Source organism: Acanthaster planci, linkage group LG15, assembly GCF_054643075.1.
Source record: "Acanthaster planci isolate LZ-2023a linkage group LG15, COTS_SCS, whole genome shotgun sequence".
NCBI lineage: Eukaryota > Metazoa > Echinodermata > Asteroidea > Valvatida > Acanthasteridae > Acanthaster > Acanthaster planci.
Window position 1 is genome coordinate 3,724,838 of NC_141791.1, and position 15,546 is coordinate 3,740,383.

A 15,546-nucleotide genomic window follows, 5' to 3' on the forward strand; every position below is an offset into this window, starting at 1 on the left:
ACTTGTCGGAAATGAAAGTTGTTCAATTTCTTGTTCACTTTATGACACAAAACAGTATGAATGGGTTGAAAATGTTATATGCTTGGAGTACCTTGCCTGCGCGAGTTCGGAACATTTTCACCGTTCATTCTCCGGACCGGTCTGACACGTTTAAAGACCGGCCAAGCACATTTCGTTTCTTATATAAGCCACAAAGTACGACGTACAAAACTAGCAAGTTACAAGATATGCATATCGAGATATTCAAACAATTTAGGCCTATTCACAAGTTTTGAATTTAAATCACAATTAAAGCACTTGCTGAAAAGAAAACTACATGTAGTTCTTCCTGAACAAACCAACTCTTCTCATTAGGGGAGTAAGTTCTGCCCGCGATCATTACTTCAACTTTTCCCTAACCCTTTAGTCACAGTACACTACCCTTAAATACCGCCATCTTTATTGCACATAACAGGAATTTTCGCCTATCTCCTCCAACAGTTTCCAAATGAAATATTTTTCGTACCAATAATAAATGTATTATAATTTTAATCGAACCGTAGCTTACAGCCGATTTGCGCTTTAACAAAAGAACTCGGTGTGATGTTTATAAACTTTATACTGTACACCATGAGCCGTATATAATTCTGAAAAAAACTTTTTAAAACATGTAAAGTGGAACTGCAGTCGTTAAACCAACAGTCGCCGAACTAAACTCTGGCAAATGCGCTGACTTTATTCTGATCACCAATCCACATTGCTTTCCTAAAAATTGTACCTGCGCCTGAAAAATGATTCTATATAAGCAGGACTTTTTACCGGTCGAATGTTAATTGGTGAGCTTCATCAGCTGCTTGTCAACAACCGTCAGCCTACATTGTGTGGCGGTGGTGTCCTTGTTTCTGAAAGACGCATCGCCACGACTTCCCTCATTCGTCATGGTGCAATCTGACCTGGAACTTCGTTCCATCCACAGTCGTTGCCGAGCGCATGCTTGGTTGGCATAAACGCTTGTAGACCTTTCTCTCGACGCTCCAATACACACGGACTCGGCTACATTCAACTCTCGGCACAATCAACAATTGTCGTGAACACGGTTACCAAAATGATGTTAAAATGAAAGATGCTGTGAAAAAATAGTGTCGCCGGCTTTACATTTCATGGCGTTGTCACTCCATGCATCTCACATTTGTACCCCCTCCCCCGATAGCGCCACAGGGGACTCGCTGTACGACTCTTTCAGAGCTACAGTAGGTAAACATGTATCTTTACTTTTCAGAAAGTCAAAAAAATATTGAAAATTTCCGGGGGTGGTGGACGGGGGGCTCAAGACTCCGTTGGGTGCGCCACTGTCATCTCATTCAACACCTCTTCATTCTATCCTTTTTCCTCTGCAGTAAGTTTTCCTCATCGTAAAAATACTCAATTCCTGTAACCAATACGTCCTTAGGTCCTCTGCTTAGATGTGAACCAGGTCATCAAAGATGAATCTGTATGTTTTAGTCCCTTTTTAACAATTTCTCTGTATGACTGAACGTTTTTTGTCTTCCGCTTTTCGCGCTTTTAATCTGTCTTTCTGGGGGAGCCTGGATTTTCTACCGTAAAAAAAATTTCATGCTTTAAACTTAAATCTTAACGCCCATAGAATTGAGTGGGTCGTGCATTTCTAATTTCACCACTATTTCAAATCTTGTTTTACTTTGACTCTTTCCCCCTGTTTCTCTTCTACCTCTCCATATTTCCAAACCTTCTCTTCACACCCTTTAAATAACCTGACCTTTCCCACAAATTATACATATACATCCTTCCACCTCCGCTCACACTCACTCCCTCTCTTTCTCTTCCGTCTTTTCCTAAAATGAACCACGCCACCCTCTCGCTTTGCCAACTGTGCACAAGTTCTAGAACTAAAGCCTAACCTACCTTATAGTTCTGGAACTTGTGCACCTGGATGCACGAGAACCAGAGACTTCATCAACGCTGTTTAGAAATTAATCTATAAAGTAGGCATTGTATTGCACGCCAAGTTTGGAATAGTATTTGCATATTGCGCCATGTATGTTATTCATTAAATCTGATTCATATTACGAAACAGTACTTTGCATTGACATTGTATATACGGTGAAACAATGGTTCAGTATACTGTAACACAATATGCCAAGCTGTGTTTTAGATAATACGCTTTCCAATGGCAGTGAAATGGGACACGATATCCATCAAGCCCACATGAAAAAGCGTGACGTCATTACAGGGCTATTCGCGATTGGGCCACTTTGACCAGAGTTCCACTGGACGTGGCTTGTTTAAGTCATCTTGGCCTCGCTTCTCCTTCTCGTCTTTTCTTTATATTTACTGGTTGTCTATAACTGACTTGTGAGTTCTTGACAAAATTTATTTGACGTTAAATTCATAATGAGTTTTGATTTTACTTGAAAATAGCACTTCGTATAACAAGTCTCAGGTCTGGCTTCCAGCTGCTGATTCTACGTAAATCAACGGTAACTGGATTAGAGTACTGGGTACATGTATAAAGCTATATCTTCTCTCAAAGTACCTACAACATCATCAGGAAAAGGAGATAATGCAGCCGAGGTTGATAATGTGAGGAGGTATCAGTGTTAACTTTTTAAAAGTACATGGTTTACTTCAAGAATTATAAATGCTGTCATGTCGAACTACAACTTTTTGGTTGGGCGTGTATTGATAAATGCAATCGTTCAACAGCAAACCAAAATGAGGATATCTCATCCTCACTCAGACCGTGAACCCGTGTGCACTGCGGTTTGGATCAGTGAGAGCCCCGGAGTCTGGCCAGCAGCTCGTCCAGCTGGCGGTTGTCTCGACGGAGTAAGGGCACCTCTTCCTCTGCCGAGACGGAGTTCCCTACCCCGCTGTTCTCGTCCCCGTCCAACGGCTCCCCTCGCATGACGAGGAAGGCAATACGCCCGTCTTTCTTGTCCTGGAGGGCGAGAATAAAAATCTTTGCCTACTGTGTTGTCTGAGAATTTGAATGACACCATTCACAAAAACGGTCTGTCATTTTTGTTTATGCTAAAAGCTGTTATCGAAGGCAATTCATTCACTTAAAGCTTTAAGTTAATAGTCTGGTTTAGACTGTCAAGAGCATTAGCTTTTCATTGGTGACAAAATGGAGAAGGCAAGTCTCTTAACCATGGATTCGAATTCAACAACGGCATGGATGAAATAAACAAAAAAAACACCCAGAGAGCCATGGAAGAAGCTGGGGACTGTCATCTTTCAATTTCAAACCTTATCGATGGCGACAAAGTCCTCGTTTATCTTGCCGTGAGCTAGGCCGTTCTTGTGGAGGAATTCCAGGGCCCTGCGGAGGTCGTTCTCGATGGCGGCCACTGCCGACACGGCGAGGGGTGTCTTAGTCTCGGCGATGTGCTGCCTCAACATGAAGGAGTGCATGCGCTTGCCCATGTAGGGCAGCACGCGGTTTTCCACCTGCTCCGAGTAGACCGTGGCCATGAGAGAGGGGTTGTCTGAAGGAGAGAATAGATCCAGAGAAGTTTTGCGAGAAGACGTAAAGGCCTGTGTCCATCAGAGCAATATATAGCCGAGTCGTGCATCAGTTTCGAGGACCGGAGATCAGTGTATCGATTGAATGTACCCTGGATGAATGGTGTTTGGGTCCCACGTGAACACACAGAACCACCCATGCTTGTTTCAAATAAAGTGGACATTCTTTCATTCTCCCTCTGGTTAATGAAATCCCGGGGAAATGTTCTTTTTCTCCCACTAGGATAACTCCTTCGAGTTGGATTTTTAATGAGGGTTTCCTGGATGTCTCCTGTTCATTTTGCCACAAAATGACCCTGACCCCAATATGCCTCTGAAGCTTTTTTTTCAAAGAGGGAATACACTGTGCGGACATGTGCGAGTCCACACATCTTTTAGCGGTACATTATGTGGACTTCCTTTGTCCTGAGGTCAACACTATGAATGCCACGCTTTTCCACCAGTGTCGGTATGTGAGACGCACCGCAAACGTCCACCCCGGTTCAAAAACGAATGGGCAAAAGGACTTAGCGTCCTTATGACAGTGGTGTCCCCCCCCCAACAAGTTCCCGATGACCCCCGGGGTGCACCCCCCCGAAAAAACCGGATGAATGGATATTGAACAAGGACAACAAAATCTTGCCCCCCAAAAAACCACACCACTGAAAGCTAGTGCCCCAATAAGATCCTGGTGGCGCGCCCCTTTGTGCCCCCTAGTAAAATCTTAGCTACGGCCACTGCCTCATGATGTTGATTCAGATGTTGCATTCACCATGTTGTCATCTCCTTTTCTTTGTAACCGTATGGGGCAAGCTTTGGTCAATATAAGTCCTCAAAATAACAAATTGTATTGACATAAAGTACTCTCAATATTCAACCCAAACCTTTATCTCTTGAATTACTGTCTCCTTTGGCATATTTCACCATCTCAAAATCGACACTGTCACGCGTGCATTCTGTCTTCCACGTTGGCGACGACGTCGATGTTCTTGCCTTCTTTCTCTTTCTGCGTGTACAGGTTACCAAAGAATACATCATCATATATTAGAATGTAAAGCCATGGTCATTCACCATTGACCTTAACCAACATAACGTTTAGTTACGGATTTTATACCAAATCATAATGTCCATCACTACAACTACCTATTTCCACCTGCATTATTCTTTCACAGATAAATCACAGATGAATGATGAGACATAAGTGAAACACAATGGCTGCGAAATCGCTTGATTTCGTAAAGGTATGGATAATTGTATCCTCAACATTTTGTTTCCAAGGTTGTCATGTACACGATAGCGTTTACTTTTATTCTTTTACGAAGGATTTCGTTGAAGAGTTCAAGGCCTTGTCCGAATTACTTCGCTGCGGCTAGAAATTACACACGAGTCTGTGACTGTGGCCGTGCCCGGTTCTCACTGAGTTGTGCGTAATTTCAAGCCATAGCCAAGTGATTCCGACGCAGCCGTAGTATCGAACCCGTTTTTCATTTTCGTTCCCGGTGCTTATGCGTGTTAGTAATACCCTGCTAACAAACCACCCGACGTAAAGTAAGATGTCATTCGGCGATCTACCTGTCCAGACTAGATATGGTATAAAGGTAGGGGTTGGCCGCCGAGTTGACGGGGAGCATGAAGACAGCCGCCCAGGCGTACATCTCCTGAGGGATGGTGGCCGTGCCGGACAAGGACAGCAAGCCCATAATGATGATCGGCATCCAACAGAAGAAATCGGTGCCCACGATGATGCCCATCTTGGTCGCCATCTTGATCTCTTCCATGTTCTCGCGCTTTCTCGTGCACTGTTGAGACAGCAATTAACACACTGATCGGTTTTCGAGTTCAGATATTGCCTGGAAATGGCATACAGCCTCCACAGAAAAGAGCCGTGTTTTCTTTCAGGGATCCAAGTAGTGCTGTTCGTCATTTTTTCCAATTTTTCATTTCTGTGATTATTTTGACTAATATTATATTTCGTTTTCTTTAGAATCTGCATCAATTTTGTATTTCAAAACACACCTAGTCCGAGGAAGATTTTACGTCAAGCCCCGCCTTAAAAGTTTGTAGTACCATTTTTCTTTTCACGGGGAAATGGATAATTATATCCCGCATCAAGATTGTTCGTATAACTTCATGTATGTAAAGTCCATTTGTTGTTGGATGGAAGTAAGTGAGCGTAGTCAATGCACCAGTACTATGTTTACCTGTTTGGAAGCTCTCTTGATGGCTATGTACATTGAAAAATAGCATAAGAAGATGACCAGAAAGCCCAGCAGGTTGACGCCCAGGAACAGGACGACCGAGTACTCCCAGCCTGGCAGCTTGGTCCTCGTGAAGGGCAGGGCCAGGCACACGCTGGACCGCCCGTAGAACCGGTCCCCGAAGGCTGGCCGCAACACCACGGGCAGCAGGCTGAGGAAGAAGGCCAGCAGCCACAGGCCGGCCACAGCGTAGCGGGCCGACTTGGTGTGGAGGCGCCAGCGGCTGAAGGGGAAGACCACGCCCAGGAAGCGGTCAGTGGTGATGAGGACCAGTAAGAAGACCGATGACTCGCTGGAGAGGACAGAGATGAAGCCGGCCATTTGGCACACGACACTCTCCTGGAACACCAATAAGGTCATTTCCGCTCCGTGAGTCCAAAACGTGTTTTACAGAAGGCAAATAAATGTTCAATATTACTTAATTGCGTGTTTCCGGTCTGTTATTGATACTTTTGGTAGGATAAATATTTCTTCATTTTTCTCTCATCAGTCTTCAAGTCAAGTTATACTTGTGTAATGATTTAGTTATTGAAGTTGAGGTGTCTTTGGTGGCACCGCCGTATAGTTACGGCTTCCAGTTCTGGTTGCCGGAATGAGCCCTGAGCTGGACCAAGAGAGGGCGCAATTTTCCTTGCAACAGATGCTCCTTTGGCCGGAACTGCATGCACTTCGTGGTCATAAACAACTATGCTACAACGCTACAACGAACACTTCCCACCAACATGGCTCTTTTCAACCGATGAGGGGTTGCATCTGCTTAAGGCAGAGAGTGTGAATAGGCTTTACCTGCCACTCATCGGCGTGTATCATGTAGTCGCTCCGGTAGTGCAGGTCGGCGCTGGCGATGACGATCATGTACACGCCCATCAGGAGGTCGGCCACCGCCAGATTGAGGATGAGAAAGGTCTGGATCTTGCGCGACTGCTCCCGGTCCCGGCTGCGGGCCCGCCAGGCGATGACGAAGGCGTTGCCCACCAGGGCACTGAAGCCCAGGATCCAGATGAAGACGCGAAGGATGGGGTTGCGCATCAGGTCCTCGCAGGAGGAGAGCTCGTCCATTGGCGCCTCGCAGTTGTGTATGTCGCTCAGAAGGCAACAGTAGAGGTACTTGTCAGCATACCTGCGGTTCAAAGTGAGCGCTATTTTTCTAATGGGACAGTCATTTTGTCAGCCATATGTGATTGGGGCATTTCCTTCATCTTAAAAACCTCTTGCAGCAAGATACAAGAATAAAGTGTAGTGCCAAATAACACATACCGGACAAGGGTTTGGTGTTGATAGAATCGCGTCTCCCCCCCCCAAGAGAACAATTCTGAAATGAACTAGTCTGATTCATAATAAACACCACCCATGGGTTTACAGCAACATTACTACTTTACTAGTATCGACTGCACAATTTGCGAACCGAATTGTACTTTTTTTATCACATTCACATTACAGGGAAAATAAAGCATTATCAGGAGTCTGTATTCAACTGGATGACGATCGCACATTTCGCTAAATCAAATTCACCGTTTGGTTTTATTGGATTAACCTACTCCATATACACTTAACACTTACACAGTTTGTATGCTGTCCAATCCTTGGAACATCAAGGGGTCCACCTTTGAAATTTCAGTCTGACGGATATCGCTGACCACAACAGACAAAAAGAGAAATTAGCATGAAGCACTGACAGTCATGATACACGTACAATTTTCATGCAGTTGTGTACTTGGGAAATGCATGTCAAAATTACGGTAAAAGATTGAACTTCTGCCTTTTTCATGATCTACTTAAAGTAAGAAATTGTACGAGGCTCACAGTGTACTGGTCTTCTCAAGGCCGTCAAAAGCTCCACGATCGACCGCCACCAACGGATTGTGGCCCACATTCCTGCCGGAAAGAACGGTTCAAATCATCCAAAGTTTTAGCGCATTCACTCCTAATCCACTCATGTAAAACGAAAACACAAAAACCCAGAAAAATGATGATAATGAAATATATTACAGAAATGCTTACAGTGCTTCTACAGAATCCAATCCTTTGAACACGCCCGGCTGCAAATGGCGCAGTTGGAGATAGCCAAGATCTCTGTAGATTAAAATCAAAAGAAAAACCGCCAACAGCACTAAGTCTTAAAAACCATAATAAGTGAGTAAAGCGACATCATTTTTAGAAGATGATCTGTGCAATGATATAATTAATCATTTCCTTGAGAAAGTTGTTCGCTGCGTCATCATCAAGATAGATCCATATAAGGGCATTATTGGAACCCTACATTGAAGGGAGTAAGTACCTAAAGACAACAGTGAAATCAAGATGAAATCATGCTATACTGTGCTGCGTTTTTCTGATAATACGTTTCATTTCGATGAGAACTGTTCAGATGCTTTAATATGTATAACTTTTCAATCGTTTTTTAGAATTCATCAAACTGAACAGTACTTACAAAATAGGAAGTGTTACCACGTCGAGAAACGCTCCCGAAGCTATTTCGGCCAGCGGGTTTCCGGTTAAATTACTGCCAAGAAATACACCAAAAATTGAGGAATGCTTTTAAGCCATGTACACTCAACATGAACATTCAACGGTCCTGGCAACTCCTAGAATTTGCCGTTTGCCAGGTTCGGAAATAATAGAATACCGGGAACGTATCAGGTAAATGTTGCCCATCCTATAAATGGGGATATTTTCTCCCGAACCTTTAGATGGAATTACACTTTCAGATTGAGTGAAATTACTGTGAAATCTAAGATCACTGTCAATACGCACTAGTAGCATATATAGACGTACGCAATAAGTCCGACAGACTTTAAACTTACAGAAACTGTAGCCGATGGAGTCCTTCAAATGTTCCATTTTCCAACTTCCTTATGTTATTGTCCGCGAGAACCCTGTAATTCATCCAAAACATTTGGGAGAAAACCAAATACAAAGAGTGAAACTCGTGCTTTCAGTTGATAACGACAAAGTACTAATTTTTCTCTCGCGTATGAAGACCGCAACTAAACTTCATTACTTTCAAAAGTAACACTGAGGCTTTGTACTTACAGTTTATATAAGTTGTTCTGTTTCTTAAACATCCCAGGCTTTAAAACATCGATGCCGTTTCCAGACAGGTCGCTGTAAGAAAGAAACAGTACCGGCGTCAGTGACATTTCAAACCCATAACGAAACAAAATTGTTATCTTGAAGAGAGGTAATCATCTCTTCTCTTACAGTTCAGCAAGTTGTTGGAGCCTGTCCAGGGGTAGATACAACGTGTACTCTACGGTCACGTTGTTGTTGAGTACGGTCTCCCGACGCCGTCTGCTGACTGCAGCTACTCCTCTTAGCTCCCTGTCAAGACAGAGAGACATCCATAGCTTGAGCGCCCCGTTTCAAATGTGTGGAAGTGTTGAGTTTGAAAGTCACCTCCAGTATTAGTTATTAATGAATATAATAACTTGAAGTATGCTCTATCACTCGATTATACCCCATTCTAATTAGATTTAGCTGTAATACTTATTACTTCGTAGATCTGAACTTTCATGAAGCCCACAAAAAACCCAGAACTTAGTAAGATTCTGGCAAACTGAAGTTGAAGGTATCATTCTGAATTGATATGTGGAGTTCCATGAAAACTCGTAGGCTTAATTTCTCCCTAACCAGCGACAATTAAACTTTACTCTTTTAAAGTATTTCTTATTGGCAGAACCCATTGCGTATGAAAACATCTAATCTCCCACTGACTCACAGTTTGCGAACGTTCCGCGGTATCAACTTAGCCGTCTCATCACTCCAACTGATCCCAGTGCACGCGTACGAGAGACCGGTACAAGAACATCCATCCGGGCACTGTGTCTCTAGAAACCAGCCAAGAAGTAAAAACCCTGAGCTGATTTGAAAGGAATTTTCCTTAAGCTGTGCGCAACCTTTATGAAAATGATTTGGAACTTGCTGGAGAATTAAACAGTCAGGAAATTAACTCAGTATTCACAGAGCGGCCACCAAAAAAAAAAAAAACCAAACAATGCCTCACATTTATAACCCAGGAAAACGTTTAGGGCCATGAGCGAATACGATTTGAAGATGCACTTTCTGCTTGTTTTGAGCTCTACTATTAAAATCTTGCCTACATAACAGCCTGCTTGTATTCTTCTCCTGTGTTTAACTGTTCATCCTGTAAGTACCGGCCTACCACCTAGTCTTAACAATTACGAAACAATGTGTTTTCCGTTTTGATGGAATGAACTAAATCAAATAATAATTATTGCCACAAATTGGTCAGGAGGAAATTTGATAAAGGAAGATTTTACCACAGAAAAGTTCATCGTCCCCGGCCGGGCACTGCTTGATGCCATCACACACGTACGACTTGGTCACGCAGACGCGCGAATCGTGGCATCGGTAGTGGCCATTGCAGGTATGATTGGCTGCAGGAAACGAACAAGCACGAATCAACGACAGCTCGTCTTGAATTATTTCACCACAGATAACTGGGGAAAGAGGACCCAATGCTTAATTGCGTCACAGGCGTAAGACAATCCACAAAATACCCAGAGGCGCAGTTTGTTTGCAACGGGAAGATCTGTATGTTTTCGCAGTCGTTAGAAAAGCCAATCGATCGTGAGGCAAATTTGCTTGTCGCCAAACAGATTGGCGGCACTTTATTCGAAAGCAAACAGATACTGTGTATAGTTAATGATACGTCGTGCGTCAGTTGGTGTAATTTGAGACGCCGAACGCTTACCGCATCCAATCTCGTCCTCGCCGCCAGGGCAATCCTTAGTGACGTCACAGCGGCGATGAAGAGGAATGCAGTACGATCCCGGACACTTGAATGTGTTATTGCTGCACTCGAACTCACCTGCAGTGAATCAGCGACAACAACCCTTCCAATGTATCAAACAAATTTAAACTAAACTTTCAATAATGCATTAATATAGCCACTGACGTCAGAAAATTAGGTAGGTCAAGTGTCAGATAATTACTGATGTTTCAATAGAGGCACCCATGTGCTAAATAGTGTAAAAAAAACGATAAATTTTGCATTCCGCAAAGGTTATTTCAACTTTGTGAACTCTTCAGAGCCTGTTGGTCCTTATATTGGAACTGTACAAAGAATCTTTGAAATAGAAACTTTGTTTAAGTGGTTTATCCGCCGCGAGCTGAATTGCACCATCAATTGGTGGAAGAAAGACAGGTGGTTACAAGCGGATTCTTGCACACGTTTTGTGTTTACGCAAAGACCATACAAGCCCGGGAAGAAATTACTGACGCATCTCAGCGTGCTCCGCGTCAAACGCACATATACTTGCGCGCCTCATACCACGCCTATTCGGTGGGTACCAAAAAAAAAAAAAACCACGCCCTCTTTTGTTCCGCTCGGAGTGGATAGGTGTAGCCTATATAATCTTAGCTGATATTTTGCTCGAGTTGGAAAAACTTGAAAGAAAACGAAAATGCTCACCTACCACAAAATCGTAGGTGTGTGACGTCACGACAGCCCGTCTGGTACCCATACTGATCGAAGTCGTACAGGCAGATATGCCGTCTGTCAGCGCAGGCGCCGTTGTTGCACTGAATCAGATTGGGGTTTTCCTTGCACTGGAAAAAAACTGGGAAACAATTCTCCATTTTAGTTTTGACATTTGTGATTAGATTTAGCAATATTCTTAAAAAGCATAAACAAGACATAAATTATAAGTGTTCATTATTCACTTTTGCACCACTGAATCACGGAAAGCATTAGAGGGAATTCAAGAAGCTACTGAATAAATGTAGCAAATTCCTTAAGATTCTATGGACCCAATGTTTGGAATAGTATTGATGGTAATATTAGAGTCACAGTCATCTTCGGGATGCTTCAAAAACAACTGCAAAAACACCTAGTCTCTGATTACCTGAGGTACCGTAGCTCCTTCTCTTTTATCATTCCAATCCTCCTTTTGATCTTCCAAACGTTTTGAATGTTTGGTAATTCCAGTTTTTGTTACATCTGTCTGTTGTTTCGTCTTTGTCTTGTTTTGTTTTGTTTTGTTTTGACTGTATTATAACGTACTTGTCTTTCGTTCATGTGTTATCTGTCTTCCCTGTCTGGTTCTTTTTCCTTGTCTAAATAAGGCATTTCTGCATAAAACTTTCTCTTCTGAATAATTATACCTCCGTGTTTGTCTCCCCTTGTTTTCAATGTCTATGGTCTTATTGAATTTTCACTCTTGTAGTCGAAATTCTATCATTTATTGACCTCGTGTATGATTTGATAATTATATACATTGCAATATGGAAATAATGAGTCAAACACAGCAAAAACAACAATGCCTTTGTGTGGTTTTTTTTGGGGGGGGGTGACTCACCAGTTTTGCAAGAGTAAAATGACAAAAACCTTGGGGGGGGCCCAAGTACACAATCCCATTTCTTACCACATGCACTGTTAGGTTCATCCTCTCTATTGTTACCGGGGCAGTCCTTTGTTCCATCACAGTGGGTGTGGGCTGGAAGCCACGCCCCATCGTAGCACTGGAACCCGCCCGAAACTGCCTCTGTGGATTACAAATGTATTTGAACCTATTCAGAAAACCATGTTGTAAGAAAAAAATCCTTAAACAGCATGTGTTCGGCTTTACTTCCCTAGGACCACTTGCTCAGGTATTTTAATGAGCCATGAAAGAGCCGTTAACCTGAAGATTCTAAACAGTTTACTTACACGCGCAGCTCAACGACGCGCAACGCGTTCTGAGTAAACAGCGCGTCGCGTGTCGAACTCGCGCGAAACGCCATTGGCTAAATGGTTCTGAACGCGTCATAAAGAAGACAATCGAAAAGTGTGACGATGCAAAACGAATGTCCACCGTTGGCCTTTGTGGCGAGAACAACTTTTGATTAAAAACTTCCATCTGCTCAAATCTGTCGGGTGAAATAAGTGAAAGTTCCTGCCCTGTTTGTTTGCAAATCAGACTTATTCGCCTGCAGGCATGAAACCAGGCTCGTTGAGCCGTAGGATGGGGCTAGCCGACCCGCGCCAGCCCCGCCGAGCAGACGCTGTCGTGCCGCTGCTACTGGTCAAGAATGGACAGGCTTGCGTGAAAATGGTTCCATACTTCGCACTGCGCCGGGCCATGAGTAAGATCAGACAGTCGATGGGAACAATTGGAAGTCCAGCGATCAACCCTGACCTACCGGTCAGAGAAAATGGCATCATCCAGACGTGCTCTATCGGTGAGTGCGATAAACCGACCACAGCGAAGAGTTCGGAAGATTTAGGTCTGAGGATCTCTGAGGTCAAATCAATCAGTAAGGGCGACTTTGAAGCAATGAGAATCGCCTGTAAGCCAGTCGGTGAAATCTTGGAGGGGAAAGACGTGGAAAATGCGATTGTAAACAGGGTGGCACCTGAATCTGCTGGAAGTTTGGAAACTGGTTTACCTGAAGAGCCCCGTATTAAGATAAAGCTCACTCGTCAACACAACAACGCTCAACACGGCAAGTTTTCGTGGCGAGTCGTGGGCATCTCTGTCAAGTCAGAGGTACAGGAAACTGGTTTCCCCAATTTCGACCGAGCAGTTGGTGAGATGGAACAGGGAGAGGATGGACAGATGAGAGATTGTCCACAGATTTGCAGCGAGCGACAACAGAGGCCATCGCAACTGTGTGAGAACCGGAAACGAAGCTTGCAAGACTGTGCAGACGTGTGGTTGAGATGCCGACCGTACGAGGAGAATACTGAGACTGAAACGGACAGGACCGGTGAAAGATGCACTGGAAATTATACTGAAGAAAGAAATCTTCCACTGAGATCAGCAGGAACGGGAACGCCACAATCGATTTCACAGAAGTGTGACGACAGTTGCTTACCTCCCATTGACGACACTCAACTTTCACAAACGACTGCATTGATGCAGGAGAAATACTCAAGCAAGGACCGTAGAAGTGACATAAACCTGGACTGGATGCCAGCTTCTATAGCAGGATCACCGACCAGTCGGGACGAATGCCGGGATTTCTCCGACGACGACTGCGAGTCCGTGCCAGACACGAACCCGCCCACTCCGCGATCCGACACCGCCTGCAAACGGCGCCGCCTCAGCGCCTCATCCAGCGGTGACTTCCACCATCCTTTCCCCAGCTCCGAGGCAGCGCCTTGCAATGGCTCCAGCAGCGACGACGAGACTAGCAGCCTCAGCAGCTGCGACCTGCCCGCTTTCCCCTGGCTGTCCGCCAAACCAGAGTCCAAGTCGACTCCCCAGGGGAGCGACTCGGCCGAGTCCACCCCGTCCTGGCCCTGGATCAGAGGCTGCGACGCCACGAGGGGCCCACCTGTCTTCCACACGTCGAGAGAGGAGCGGATTTACCATCTGAAGAGAGAGCTGGCTGAAAGATTCCGGGATCTTAGCGACTTGACATCAGGATCGGGAGACACAGCCGGAAATTATTAAAACAAAATACATTCCCGAGAACATAATGCTGTTTCGATTCAGCGTATTAATTATCGCGGTGGCATAAAAACAGTAGCAACAATACTGGCACCAGTCTCTGCATTAGCAAACCAATTGTTCTTGACTTAATAGGATATGTAAACACATTTCATTTCAAGTCATATGTACCACAGTTTTGCTCGTCCGATTCATCCACACAGTCAGTTACCAAGTTGCAGCGTAGCTCCTTGTTAATGCACTGCCCACTATTGCAGCGGAACTCCAAATCGGTGCACGTAACTATACCTGCCAGAGAAATGTAAAACTGTTATGTTAAAAATCATCACCAAATAGAACATACGATAAAGTGAGAGGTTCCACAAAGACGCCTTTGTAAACATAAGTACATCATTTAAAGTATCTCTCCTTTATATAAAAAGTTATTCATTATTAATCTGCAATCATTTCAACATAAATCAACGCACACGGGAAAGTTTATCAAAATATTATCCTCTTTGGATTACTTCTTGTTCGTTTGTCCTTTCAGATAATTTTCTTTCATTACGCAACGGTAATAATAACAGAAACCCTCTTCCAAGCCTTAACTTTCCCCCACTTACTGCAGTTTGCCTCGTCGGACGCGTCCTGACAGTGCGGGTGGAAATCACAGTAAAATGACAGCGAGACGCACTCGCCGGACCCGCAGCGAAAGCTGGTGTCGGTGCAGGTGTAGCCAGTGATTCCAACATCTGATTGGCAAGAACCAGACACATTTTTGCTTATAGGGATCTCGATTCTCTTGGTGGCAGCAAACACCAATTATATTCTTTTGATTGCGAGACCGTGAGGTATTGGTTCTCTTTAACTTAAGTCCTTAGCTAACGATAAAAAATCACTGCCATTGTAAACGCACAGTCCGACAACAACATATCCCACCATGCGTCTCCACACGGCGCATGTGTGAATGCCTCTTTCTTGACAGACACTCTGCAGTACAACCATGGCCGGAATTGGTCAAAATATGAAAAGGGAGGGGCTTAGAGGGTCGGTCTCTCCCATCTGCTCCTTACATTGTAAAATGTTTCTCCCGCCACCACTAACAGCTCTGCCCACCACACGACAAACTCTAGCTGCATACCGTTACTGCAGGAGGCCTCGTCACCGTTGTCCGTGCAGTCACGGCGGTTATCACAGACAAATACGCGGTGAATGCACTCGCCCGACCCACAGGTGAACATATCGCTGGGACATCCGGGAGTTTCCACTGGAAAGGTGACAGCAAAATCGAAACATAAATCAATCAGCAAATTGGAATCCAAATCTTTCCTTAATATAAATCGCTTGCACTAGTTTATGAGGTGTTGTACAATTGATTATTGTATAACTAAATCTGAGATTGAACAATA

General features: G+C 44.2%; 1 protein-coding gene across 1 annotated transcript in view; it reads right to left on the reverse strand.

The window, feature by feature from the left end:
• Positions 1–2,006: 2,006 nt before the first annotated feature.
• Positions 2,007–15,546, reverse strand: part of LOC110988203 (uncharacterized) — a 63,811-nt gene continuing 50,271 nt past the window's right edge. The window contains exons 30-50 of the mRNA XM_022251518.2: positions 15,279–15,404; positions 14,761–14,889; positions 14,330–14,446; positions 12,149–12,268; positions 11,201–11,344; positions 10,477–10,593; positions 10,043–10,159; positions 9,481–9,589; positions 8,964–9,083; positions 8,796–8,867; positions 8,567–8,638; positions 8,194–8,265; positions 7,764–7,835; positions 7,566–7,637; positions 7,323–7,394; positions 6,549–6,882; positions 5,706–6,101; positions 5,077–5,303; positions 4,389–4,510; positions 3,250–3,488; positions 2,007–2,938 (exon numbers count right to left, since the gene is read on the reverse strand). Coding sequence (XP_022107210.2) covers positions 2,768–2,938; positions 3,250–3,488; positions 4,389–4,510; positions 5,077–5,303; positions 5,706–6,101; positions 6,549–6,882; positions 7,323–7,394; positions 7,566–7,637; positions 7,764–7,835; positions 8,194–8,265; positions 8,567–8,638; positions 8,796–8,867; positions 8,964–9,083; positions 9,481–9,589; positions 10,043–10,159; positions 10,477–10,593; positions 11,201–11,344; positions 12,149–12,268; positions 14,330–14,446; positions 14,761–14,889; positions 15,279–15,404 — 3,020 coding nt within the window. The 3' untranslated portion in view covers positions 2,007–2,767. The remainder of the gene's footprint in view (positions 2,939–3,249; positions 3,489–4,388; positions 4,511–5,076; positions 5,304–5,705; positions 6,102–6,548; positions 6,883–7,322; positions 7,395–7,565; positions 7,638–7,763; positions 7,836–8,193; positions 8,266–8,566; positions 8,639–8,795; positions 8,868–8,963; positions 9,084–9,480; positions 9,590–10,042; positions 10,160–10,476; positions 10,594–11,200; positions 11,345–12,148; positions 12,269–14,329; positions 14,447–14,760; positions 14,890–15,278; positions 15,405–15,546) is intronic.